General features: G+C 35.5%; 1 protein-coding gene across 4 annotated transcripts in view; it reads right to left on the bottom strand.

Moving 5' to 3' along the window:
* GTDC1 (glycosyltransferase-like domain containing 1) overlaps positions 1-13,415 on the bottom strand; it is a 269,887-nt gene that overhangs the window by 243,138 nt on the left and 13,334 nt on the right. For 2 of the 4 annotated variants that reach the window (XM_012641743.1, XM_012641745.1), the window contains exons 1-3: positions 6,254-6,277; positions 5,350-5,414; positions 1,885-2,086 (exon numbers count right to left, since the gene is read on the bottom strand). In XM_012641743.1, the coding sequence (XP_012497197.1) occupies positions 1,885-2,063 (179 nt within the window). In that variant the 5' untranslated portion in view covers positions 2,064-2,086; positions 5,350-5,414; positions 6,254-6,277. Of the gene's footprint in view, positions 1-1,884; positions 2,087-2,183; positions 2,207-5,349; positions 5,415-6,253; positions 6,278-13,415 lie in introns of those variants that run through there. The other 2 variants (XM_012641746.1, XM_012641744.1) reach the window with 2 other exon arrangements.

The raw sequence follows: 13,415 nt of genomic DNA, 5'->3' as shown, positions 1-13,415 counted from the left end.
AGGCGTGAGCCACCGCGCCCGGCCAGGTAACTGCAGATATTAAATGCCTGACTGGAAGAAGACAGATATCACTGTTAGGCACTGGAGGTTATGGCTATCAGAGAGCAAAACTTTACATCACAATCTTGCAGAAATTCACCTCTCAAATAAGACTGCTTCAAAGAGAACTGTGACACTTATCCTCAAATGCTTCGGGCTTCAAAGGGAGTGGGGAAGCCATATGCACAGACGTGTCTGCATGCTATCCAAATACATATTAATATATCTATGATAGAATAATGCAATTCTGAAAAACTGCATAATCAAAATGAAATCAAACAATAGATAATAGAAATGGCTCATGTTAATATCCCAACAACTGTAGAAATTTATTATATCGAATGATACTGTTAAATGAAAATGTGCCATAAAGTCAACTGGATTACTTGACCTTAAGTAATATAATACAATTGGTGCTGCAAAAACACAATTAAATCAGATGTGAAAGCAACTATAAACTGTCAGATTTTAACACGGCAATAGTCTTATCATTCATTGCCTTTACAATGAATGTTTTATATTGGAATTTCTCATATTATTAGTGAATCAACAATATTCACATAGTCATGCCAGAACGTAAAACATTAAATTATGTAAGGAAGAATACGCTTTAGATTTGAAAAATACAAAATTCTCAATATGCATTAAAATAGCATTTTACCCTTTAAAATCCCAAGTAATGTGACTTGAGTATACCCTGCTATTCCATCTGACAATCTGAATTCTCAGAGGTGATATATAGTTTTCATACACAAAATGAGTTATTCTCTGAATCCCCCAAATTACTAAGAACAGCAACATGCATTTAAATCACAAGCTGTTGTCTTTCTTGTGGTTGGTCTACTTTAGACACAGAAGATGGGTACAGCTGCTGGAGTCAAGGTGGACACACCTCAGCTTGCAACATGCCCTTCCCCTAAGAACCTGCCTGCTCTAACTCCATTCGCTATCAGCCTGGCATCCTCACTCCTGCCTAAACCAACATAGTCCTATACACACAGGTGCCCAGAATGGCAAGAACATCAGATGAGCAAACCACGATAGGATAGTCTTCCACTATTTAACAATTGAGAGAACACATGGAAATACGAGAATAAGAAGGAAGAGATGTTCAAGGGGATTCCATTCTACCTGTTCCCCCCTAAAATTGTAATCAGTATTTCTCCTCCATCTTTTCAGTGTGTCTCTCACAAGGCTCTTTCTAATAGGTCTCCCTCTTTCCCACTTCCTAACAAATCGGAATTCAGAATTGAGTTTTGTGCCCCCCAAATCTACTTATCCTTCAAGAATAAGTCAAAGGTTACTACTCTATAACACCACCTTCAGTTTGTCACAGTTCAGATCAACTTCTCCATCTTTCATACTCTCAATTGCATTCCTATGTTTATCTCCACTTCAACAGACTTTAAAGCCTTGGGCATATTATCTTTTTTACCCTAAAAACTAATACAGAGAAGACACAATGAACTAAACCAAACAGTATACTCAATAAAAAAGGCATTGGAGGTTATGGAACCAAAAAAAAAAAAAAAAAAAAAACCAACGTGTCCAACTCTCATCTCAGGCCAAAAATTGTCACCCATATCCACACACTTGCACATGATAAAAATCACAAGACAAATGAGAACAGACATATAGATTCTACAAGAAGCCACTTTTCTACTGACCAGGTGTCCTTAGAGTGTGAGAATACTCTGTTGCTCTCTGTCTCTAAAGGAATATCTACCATAGTCACAAGATCCAATTCCACAGTTGGAGAAATTCTCAAAGAGACTTGCAGAGAAGCAACATCCAGATAACAAGTACATTAAAAGCAAGCTGAAATGCATCCTGAGCTTTAATTACCTGTAATGCTCACTGATGGGAATGTTCTGAGAGAAGTATAAAGCCGATGTCCGTGCTCTCCAATGCCATTTCTTTGCAGGAAGGGTATAAAGGACACAGTCTTCTAACTCTTCTTGGAGCAGATCCACCAGCTGTTTATGGGAGCCTCCATAGAATGCCTCAATGATGAGAATACTCATTGGCCCGTTAAAACCTTCACATTCTAGATAACAACCAAAACATTTTATATTTTTTCAAATATATACATATACATAATTTTTTAATAAAAATAAGTTTAGACCAGGTACAGTGGCTCACACCTGTAATCCTAGCAGCTTAGGAGGCTGAAGCAGGAGGATCGCTTGAGGCCAGGAGTTTGAGACTAGCCTGGGCAATAATGAGACTTCTTCTCAACAAAAAATTTAAAAAAAATTAGGTGGGTGTGACAGCATGTGCCTGTAGTCCCAGTTACTTGGGAGGCTGAAGCAGGAGGACCACAGGAGCCATGGAGTTTGCAGCCATAGTGAGCTATGATGACACCACTGCACTCTAGCCCAGGCAACAGAAAGAAACCCTGTCTCACCAGAAAAAAAAAGGAAAGTTTAAATTTTTGCTCAGAAAGAAAATACACATAATTTAAAGTCATGTTTTGCTTTTTAAAATAGGTTTATAGTTTTGTAATCAATATTATTATATCATTTGTGCTAAGGAGAAATAAAGGTGTCTTTATTTTTCTGGTTTTCTTCACAGCCTAAGATTATCTCCACAATGACTCTCAGTTTTTTCTCCTACATGAGGAAGCTTCAAGCCCTCTCTTGCTGTGATCACTCACTTCCTGGTTTGTTGAGCTGTGAGCCTGACTCAGTAAACTCAGAACCTGCTTGATCTAGAGCTTTAGTCTTCAACAATCATTGAACTCATCTTCTAATGAAGATTTTGACTTCAAGAGCCCTTCAATTGTAAGGCCCTTTCCCATTCAGAAATTCTCTGATTCTGTAACTCCTGCTAATTCATCTTTAAATTTATCAGCTATAACTCCCTCTTTGAATATATATTTAAACTAAGGTACATTCATAGTCAAATCACAATTTTACAGTGTTAAAAACTTTAGGATACAATCTCTTGAGACAGTGTACATACCTTGATCACTTCCCCACATCTGTCAATATCCCACCCTCAAAGGAATACCAAAAAAGTGGGGTAAAGCTGTATGTCAATGAATCAGCAAGGTCTTCACAAACTTTCTTTAAACAAGCAATCCATTAAGAGGGATAATGTAGGAATAATGGGGTTATTAAGACATGGTAAAATTTCATCATAGAGAATTGGTCATCAAGCAATTTTTCATTTTAATAATGATTTTTTAATGTGCTCAGTGAAATAAAAATACATGTATGAATATAAAAACTTTCATATACATTTCAAATTATATGCTATTTCCTGTAAGACATAAGTGAGAAACATCATTCTGTGCATAAATGCTATATTGTTTAAAAAATATTCCAGATGTTTAAATTTTCCTTTCTGACTTAAGTAAACACCACTCATTAAACAGCATATTGATTTTCTTAACAATGTTGTTCCACAAAAGTATTAGTCTCAATGACTCAATGATGCTCTTCACTAATAAAACTAATAAATATGTTCAAAGTAATGCCTACTTAAATTGCATATCAAAGCAAAAGGAAAAAAAAGCTCATTTCTTGATGTCCAAATCTTCCAATGAGAATGAGCATTTGTGAGGTGAGAAATATATTTCACTTATATGTAAAATAAGAAGCCATGTTCCTCAAGTGGAAAAGGCACGAACCCTAGGATCAAGTCGATATAAGTTTATACCTCAGTTCTGTCACTTCCTAGCTGTATGACCTTGGTCAATTTATCTAACTTTGTAGAACTCAGTCTCATCTTCTCCAAAATGTAGACATTACTAACCTTAGTACTGTGTTGTGAAGATAAAATTAGATAACGCATGTGAAGCACAGTAGCTTATAAACAGTAATAAGCCCCTCCTATTGGTATAAATCAATCTATTTAAGGAGACAGGATATCTTCAAATCTTCCAGCATTTTAAATCTAGTAATTTTCAATCATGGCCCACTATCCACCAGGGATAGGTGGGGAAGGTGGATGGATATACAGGATATACACATGTATATGAAATACAGTAGGTGTTACCCATTCCTCATCAGCAGCTTGCATTTTAAATATGAATTTGAGAGCCTAGTAGCTTTTCTGGGTAAAAGGTAAGCTCAGAGACTGAGCTCAATCATTTAAGGCCTGCTGGAGACTTCTGTTCTCAAATGCAGTGTTTAGTGAGTTAACAAACACCCTCCAAATTCAACAAAGTGATAGCCATGAATACTTCAATTGATTGAAACTTCTAGAAAGTAATTGAGAGAACTATGAAAGGCAATTTTGAAAATTATATCAAAGGTTTCAAGAAAGAATACAAGCAGTTTTAACATTAACTTGCTTACTAGATCACATCAGAGATATCTACTATCTTGCTTTATTTCCTCTGACCTACTCACGCTAAAGTGTATATGCCCTGTATATACTTAAAAGGTCTCTAAAAGGTTCTTGCAGGCTGGGTGCGACGGCTCATGCCTATAATCCTAGCACTTTGGGAGGCTGAGGCAGGAGGATTTCTTTAGACCAGGAGTTTGAGAACAGTCTGAGCATGATATCAAGACCCTGTCCCTACATAAAATAGAACAATTAGTGGGCATAGGGGTAAGGGCCTCTCGTCCCAGCTACTTGGAAGGCTGAGGCAGGAGGATCGCTTGAATCCAGCAGTTTGAGGTTGCAGTAAGTTATGATGAAGCCACTGCACTCTAGTCTGGGCAACAGAGTGAGACTCTGTCTCCAAAAAAATAAACAAAAGGGCTCTTATAAAAATGATGTGAGATATTTCTCCAAGTAATGAAATGTGACATAAACCACTCTAAAGAATATTTCACTCATCAAACCTCAAAGAAAGCAACATCAATATTAGAAAAAAAAATTGCTTTCTGATTCTTCATTACTCTGCCCTTTTGCATGATTAATCTGAAGTATGTATCATGTCATGTATTTTACAGATGTTTCTTATGGGTCTGAATCACGAGTTATCTGCAAACCATCAGCCACTGTGGAGGCAGTATATGTAGGTGCTGCTATAGATTCCAGACACTCAGCAAGCAGAACTGAACACCAAGCATGTGGGAGGTTGAAAAATAGAAAAGGGGAAAAAAAGATTATAGCTATAGTAGATTTCCACCCCTTTAATAGCTCTGTAAGAAGAGTGAAATGTACAGGTTTGAACTAGCGTTTACTTGAGCATTTTTCTGGTGGCCAATGGGTGTGTCTGCATTTTGGGTATTTTTCTAGGGAGAGTAACTATGTCCTCCCATCTCTGAAAACTATACTTAGTGGCTTTGATTCATGGAAATTTGTTCTGCTTGTTTTGTGGAGACAGACATATCCTGGCAGTTCCCCACTTACTTCTATTGCAACTTTTATGGCAAGAAGAAAATGTAATCTTCCCTGTAGTCTTCTTGAAGCATGACCTTGAAGAAAGATGATTCCCATTAGATGTAAGCAAAAGGAGGGAAGCTGATTTTTAAATATAAGATTCAAACCAAATGTCATTACAGCACATTAAAGAATGGTTCAAATACTCTCTGTGCTTGAGTTTTGTTTTAGAAAACACTGCTTGAAACAAATAAGCATGAGGTTGAAAAAAAATCCACTTTGCCGTTATGATGGAATTTGCTAACATATAAAGGGAGTACACTATTTGCCCATTTTAGCAACAGTCAGAAAAAACTGCAGATGCTTACCCTGGTCAGATGCTCACAAGCACACAGAGTGAATACAGACATGTTTGCACCACTAGCAATGGCCAGTAAGGAATGAGTGCTTGGAGGCAACAATAACAAGGCCTCAACACGTGCTATATCCAAAGCTAGGATGGGGTTTCCTTTAGGGCAGAAAGCTGTGGTCAGGTGTCTGCCAAAAGATGGTGAAAAGCCAAATGTCTTATGTAGGTGCCTGAGTTCATGAATCTGTTAAAGCGTGGTCATAAGTACTACCAGAGAACTTAAAGTCTCAAACATTAAACTGAGTAAGTATATCAGAATTAGGGGTGTGGCATTTGCAAAGGAAGAAACAAGAAAAAAACTTATATTGGGGAATAAATACCAATCAGAAAGCCCATGTCCTTTCTGAATGACACTCAAAATGACACCATATGACATTTAAGAGCAGGCCGGGCACAGCAGCTCACACCTTTAATCTCAGCACTTCGGGAGGCTGAGATGGAAGGATCACTTCAGGCCAGGGGTTTGAGACCAACCTGGGCAACATAGCAAGACCCTGTCTCTACAAAATTTTTTTTAAAAATTACCTGGGTATGGTGGCACGTGCTTGTAGTCCCAGCTACTTGGAAGGCTGAGGCAGGTGAATCACTTGAGCTCAGGACTTCCAGACTGCAGTGAGCTATGACTGTGCCATTCCACTCCAGCCTGGGTAACAGAGTGAGCCCCTGTCTCTTAAAAACAAAGCAAAGAAAAAGAGTAAATGGCCATTTCATTCTTGCTCCTTAAAAGAGCATATAAAATATTTCAGATCAATTTTAAGTTTTACTGATTAAACAAGCTTTGGTTAAAGAAAAACTCAATTCTTCAGCATCTTTCATTCCCCAGTGACAACAGATAAATGAGAATCTACTATGGTATTAAAGCTTTATGAAAGTTTAACTCATTATCAATACTATGATTTAATGGTACATGGTTAAATGTTAAACATTAAATTTGACAATATAAAATGAGTCAAAATGATAGCTGTGACATAGAAATTTTATACCATTTCAAATTCTATTTAAGATCACCAGAGGTCAAAATGATCTATTTAAGAATTAGCTGCCTTTCCAAAAAATTATACTTGTAATTAAAAGAGGCTACGAAGTCAAAAATCACAATAGTATTTCATACAAACATTTTGACCAAAATGAGAAAGTGCCATTAGCGTCATCTCAATTAAAAACTAATAATACATTAATAAAATCACAGAGAACAAAAGTAGCCTGAAACCAATGCTGTGAATATTTTTAAATTTTTATTAAACTTATTGCCACTGTACCTGCATTTATTTTAGGCTTGACCCAATTTCTTTATTCCCTGAGCCATGATCATTTTCAAGGTGAACTACATTTTTGTCTACCTCCTCTAGCAGTTACAACTGCTATGGTACTTGAAATTTTTCTTAATAGTAAAGATATAAAAAATTTGTAATAAGTCATTGATTTACTGAAAAAGATATGCTAAGTTTAAATACATCATGTCAAATTTTAAAAAAGTAAACCTTAGTCACACTAGAAACCCATGATTAGCCCTCCACATATGATGTCAACTCAGGTACCTACAATATTCAAATAATTTTCCAGCCAAACACCCAGTAATAATTTTAAATCATAGGAATTATTGTATTAATATATTCCACAGACACCTTACTGTTATTAGTTGTAGGAAGGTATAGTTTCAGTGATGATGCTTTTAACGGTTTTAATCCCACACACATGAGAAATTGATTCCACAGGCTAATCCACACATGGCTTGATGCCTTAAAACTTCAATCAACTGTTGAAAATATATTTTCTAATTACCAAAATACAATATTTGCAAACTTAAGCTTGTTAAAGCACAAAAACAGTGAGCTTAAACAGTAAATGGCTTAAGTTGGAGAAAGGAAGATTTTGAGAATTTCTCAATAGGTCACCACAAGTTTACCTGGTATTTTCTTACTGACCCTTTCTCCCCGTTCCCGTCCGCACCTCCACCCACTAACACACCCAGGTTCTATTTAAAAAGCAACCAATAACCCAGCAGAGTAAAACAGGGCAGTACTGAGAAAAGTTAGTATTACCTTCCAGCCCACTCACTTATTTTAATGATTCATCATGGAAACCCCAGTTGTTAAAATATACCTGAAATCTCATTAAATAGTAAAAAATAAGCATGAAAAGGTTTCTGCTTTAAAGCGTGTCACCAGTGATTCCCCTAACAGAACCTATTAAAGGTGAGTATGAAGTAAAAATACATTTTGCCAAAAAAATTTCCTCAAAGTTATGCACTACAGTCAACTATCATACGATAAAAAAAAAAGAGAGACAAAGAGAAACAGATTCTACTGAAAGTTATTTTTTTAAAATCCTTCTACTATAAAAGTAGCAACAAATTATTTTCTACTGAATACCAAAAAAATTTTTAATTTGCTGACATGTTTTTAATGTGGCAGAGTATTTATGAGTCAATAGAAAGTTATATACCAGAAAATCATCTCATCACTCATGTAAACTACTGCATTACCCTTTTAACTGGGTCTCCATGCTACCATACAATCTTGCACCCACCACACCATTTTCCATAAAATCATCACAAAAAAATCTTTCCAAAATGGAAATCTGGTCATGAAGTGACAAGCTCATAAACCTTCAATCATCTAAGGATAAAATCCGAGGCCCTACACATGGCAGTTAAGACTCACTTCTGGGCCTCTTTCTTTCTCTTTACTACAGCCACATGTGGCCTTCTCCCACTTCAATCCCTCTTCCCTTCTACACTGTGGCAATGCCAAGAACTCCCACTCACATAGCTGTTTTAGCTGTGACTTCACACCTTTGTATCTCTTCCATCAGCCTTCTCTTCCTTCACCTGACGAATTTTTGTTAAAATATCTGCTCATGAATCACCATTTCTATGAAGTCTTTCCCTGAACTACTCTTAAACATGACTTTCTTTCTACTCTGTACAGTATCTTCATAATACTTGTTTTACTTTATTCCCATGTCCTGCTTCTCTCTGGAGCTATGAAAATCTGGAGGATGGGGATTATTTCATTATTTTCCTGAGGGTTATCTCAGGATTTGGCACATAGTGGATGTCACTAGGTTTTTATGGAGCTGAATTGATAATCAGGGGGACACAGGAAGTTGCTTTCTTCTGCCTTTAAAGTAACATCGCTTTCACCTAACACAGGTTCTGAGCAAACAAGTGTCAGGCAGCACTGTACTTGCTGCTAATGATTTTCCGTTATTCCTGAAGTCTAAACTAAATCGAGCAGCAAGTATATCTGGACAAATTTTATTATGTTCTCTCTCAAATATTTAATATTTTTTATTGTTCACAGAAATCAGAATATATGGGGAAAATACATATATTTTTCATGTAGATATATGTTTATTTTAACCTACTGATACAATAGAAGTAAGAATAACTAAAGAAATGGGAGAAGTAGCATAAGCAATTGAATTCTAGGCCAAAGCAAGTTTTGTGGCCTAAGAGAAGATCTGTGAGATCCATGAATTTTGAAAATCACCTGCAGTTTTTTAAGCTGTTTGATCTATTATCCTAGTTTAATCGAGAAGTGGAAGTAAGATGAGAAGCCAATTCCCTCACCATCAATCTGGAGAGCCCATTCCACATTTACTAATTAGGCTTTTATTTAATGGGGAAGAAAAAAGGCATTTTTAAATACTTTCTGCCAACAATTATTCGTTTTTTAAAAGTTTGACAAGATGAATAACGTATTCGCTTTCTCAATATGGCATTTCTCCAAGCCTTGTACCTTCTTGAAATGGGCTGTAAACCAACTCAGTGGGAGAAAATTGGGCTATCTGACCCATTCAGATCTGACTGCCCAAGGAGAGAAGTCAAGGTGTGTCACAGGATCATAGGTGGAGGGAATACTGACACCGCTGTTCAACCACTTTTCTTTTACAGAAGAAGATAAAGAATATCAGCAACACAGAGTAAGTGACAGAGCAAGGACTCATCCCATTATACTTCACTGCAAGCACATGATACAACATAAGTATTATAAAAGATGCCTCCATTTTCTAGTCTTTGGAGTTTTAGGATTAAATACAAATGTTTTGTAATTATTAATATATAAATGATATAAGTTGTGGTATATGGTTTACATGCAAGTAGAATATAAATGTCACTATAAAAGAATGAATATATTAATCACATGTAATATTTAATAATACCTTCTAATAGTTTGTAAGTCTAAGACAACAGTGGTGTAAGTCGCATAAAACTGAATATCATACAGTCAGGACAGTAAAATACTCAAATTTTTTGTTCTAGTGTCTTGTGATCCCTTCTAGAGTCCTACCTAATCATCACCCCTCTGAGGCCACAACCCTTATCCTTCACTCCTCAGCTCTGGACAGACACTTTTTTGATAGAATAATAGGTCTTAAGGACTAGAATTGGGGGAAAAAAATAATATCCAAGATTCATATGTCAAGAAAGGTTTAGAGCAGGAGGTGAAGAAGTCAGCCATATACATATGTTCAGTCTAGCTCATAATTTACTACTGTCACCGTCCAACAAATTCCAGGTCCTCTTAACAAAACAATCTGTAGGACTTCTTTGTGATTACCATCACACGCAGGGTATATTTTTATCAGTGATTGTTTTTAATGTCTATATCCCCCACTGGATATTAAGTTCCACAGGGACACTGCCAAGGTCTGCTTGCTTACCACTGTATCCTCAGCACTCATCAAACAGAAAGTGTTCAATAGATGTATTGAGTCAATGAATCATAAAACCCTTTAGCAATGGCTTTGACAACTGCTTCCTAATTCAGCTAAAACCTTTATTACTATAAAGTACAAATAATCGCTTCTTACTATCACTAACTCTATTTATTCTCATAGACAGAACTTGATACATAGATTCTATCACCAAGAAATACAACAGGTGGCTTCTAACTCTATTCAAAATGCCACAACTCAATCTAAGGAAAAAAAGTTCTGCCAAAAGCCCTTATGAGGGGTTTAGAAACTGTTCCATGCCATAGGAAATCATCTTCCCCCACCTGACTAGACTCTACAAGAACATGTAACCCAAGGATAATCAAGTACCTTAATCATTAAGACTGGCATTTGTTTAATGGACAGAAGCATTATCTTGCTACCCTACATTGCCTTCTATGCCAAAATTTAATTCAGACTCAGTTTGTGAAGGGTAATTATAAATATACACACCAAATGAGTTTAAAATAAAATGACTAACAGATTCTTAACTATACTGGCGCTAGTGAGTCTCACTCGAACATCTTTTAAGAACTTAATCCATATTAACTAAATAAAAAGTTGTTGAGAAGTTTCTCTCTCCAAGTAGGAGGCACATATCACATTTTCAGTTAATTTTGAAACAGAAATAGCAGTGTTACTCTAACTACACAAACATTCTCAACGTCCTATTTGAAGTACAGCAACCCAAGCAAACATGGGTGGCATTCCCTTGATGAGTTGAAATAAATGCCACTGAGTATAAAGTTCTGGATTTATTCACTTCCAATGAACAATGAAAGGGACATGATCTCACAACTCAATCTGATTTATCAGTAGGGAAAGTAACTAAAAAAAAAAAAAAAAAAACGCAAAATCCTAGCAGCTCAGTAGGCAAAAGAGTATCAAGTAAACACTTAGAAAAAGAAAGTGAAATATCCATAGAGGACTAATGGGCTAGAAATAGATATCCTTAAATGTAACACTGTTAGACATATTTAATGTTTTTAATATTCATTTTGTATCAGTGAAAATCACCTTATAATAATATATTTTTTAAATGATGTTAGGAAGTATGAGGTGATGCCAGTATTAGAACCTGTCCTTCAACATCCAAAGCAATAAACCATGTTTTAACTCTGTCTCGATGAAAATATTTAGTGATACTTCTCTCATCTCCAAAGTTTTACATGAATATAGAAATTTATTACAAGTAGAATTAGTTAAAAGTATATTGTCTTCTCTTTATTTATTGTAGCAGCTCTTTCTCCAGTCACCATATATTTTTCAATCATCTTATGATTTGCCAATAGTCTAAGACATTTGCTGATAGTTTCAGAAGGCAACACCAGAAAAACCAGATAGAGTCTAAAGATCTTAAGTGCTAAATTTAAAAAAGCTCAGAAACCCAGTTTAGACCAGGGCTGAGTAAATCTGCGACTAATAGATGTGGTAATGAGAGCTGTATCACTATTTTTAAATATCACAAGAGGCATATTATTAGCCATCCACTATTAAAGGAAAAAGAGTCAGTCTGTTAATAATAGACTGAGATTTTTAAATCTTGAAGATGTCTAGGGCTAAAACTGTTGAATAAAGAAAAGGTATACACAAATAACTGTGTATGATTTCTAGAAGGTCTACTATTCTCCCAAATTTCTGCAGAGGAAGCACAGGCTTTCCCATATCATCTGACATGCATTTTCACTGAATAAAAGTAGCAACAGCTCAAAGTTCCCTGACTGGAGCAAACATTATGACTTTTATCTATTTAGTGGCCTTGTCTGTCACTATTATCTCTTTATCAACTGGTTTTTTAAGGAGATATTCCAATGACATAAATATTTTGTCTAATGAAGCAGAGACCCTACAACACTGCAAACTACCCAAAGCTGCACTCTGCATGTTCATCATCTCTTAAAAAAGTAATTTCACACTTTGCGAACAGTGTGTTCAAATAGAGTAAAGTTGCTTAGGAGTTAATTAATTCCCCCTTGCATCTCTATTCAGCATATACATGCACCATATCTGGGACCATAAGTCTCTCCACTGGATTAATTAGCATTCACAGTTAACAAACAGCCTGAATCATTTTAGAGAGAATTTATGATTTAAACTACTAAAACTAAGTGCATATTATAATATCCTATATTTTCTATAATAGTTGCTCAATTCATCTTAATAGAATTGAAGTACTCTATTATCCTCTACTCATTCTTCTTGCTAAATGTACCTACCTGTTTCCAAACTTTACTTGCAAGGCTTAAATTTAAAATATCAGATAAATAACTTCACATTTTTCAGAATAAATGCCTTCCAGAGTGCAATGTGTTACCTCTCCCAGGATTACTTGTATGTTACAAGGAGGCAAATTTCAACCATCTTCAAAGTAGATGCAAAGAACAGATTGTGAATTAAAAGGACCTTTCTCAAGTCTTGAAAATGTAGACTAAAGGTTGCTACCTACACCACTAATGCATATAGTTAGCTTTGCCTTAAAGTATTAAAATGTTCTATTGCATATGATCATAATAAAAAAAGCTTGAAAACTACATATATCTTTTGATTCAGCAATACCACTTCCAAAGATTAATCCTAGAAGTTATTAAGAATCTTTATTGAAGTTTGCCATCAAAATATCCAACCAAAAGGGATCTCTTATGAGTAAATTATTAATGATCAAAAATCATACTGAACATTTATTGGCATGGGAAAATGTTTATACTATTATTACATAATTTCATGAAATGAATATATAAAAATATATGATGAAATGAATTTGTAAATACGAGAGAAAGACCATATGCACACAGGTAGACATAAATGATCATTTGCAGTAGAATGATAAGTGATTTTGTTTTCCTCTTTGTACTTCATTTTATTCTTCAAGTTATCTTCATTGAATATGCTTCAACTTCAAGTTAAAGAAACTATAACTTTTCTTAACTTTGGGGAAGGAGACCAAATTGTTTGAAATAACAAACTA

Source organism: Propithecus coquereli, unplaced genomic scaffold, assembly GCF_000956105.1.
Source record: "Propithecus coquereli isolate 6110/MARCELLA unplaced genomic scaffold, Pcoq_1.0 Scaffold169, whole genome shotgun sequence".
Lineage (NCBI taxonomy): Eukaryota > Metazoa > Chordata > Mammalia > Primates > Indriidae > Propithecus > Propithecus coquereli.
Note: the sequence above shows the minus strand (reverse complement) of the source record. Positions and strands in the feature narration are given on the sequence as shown.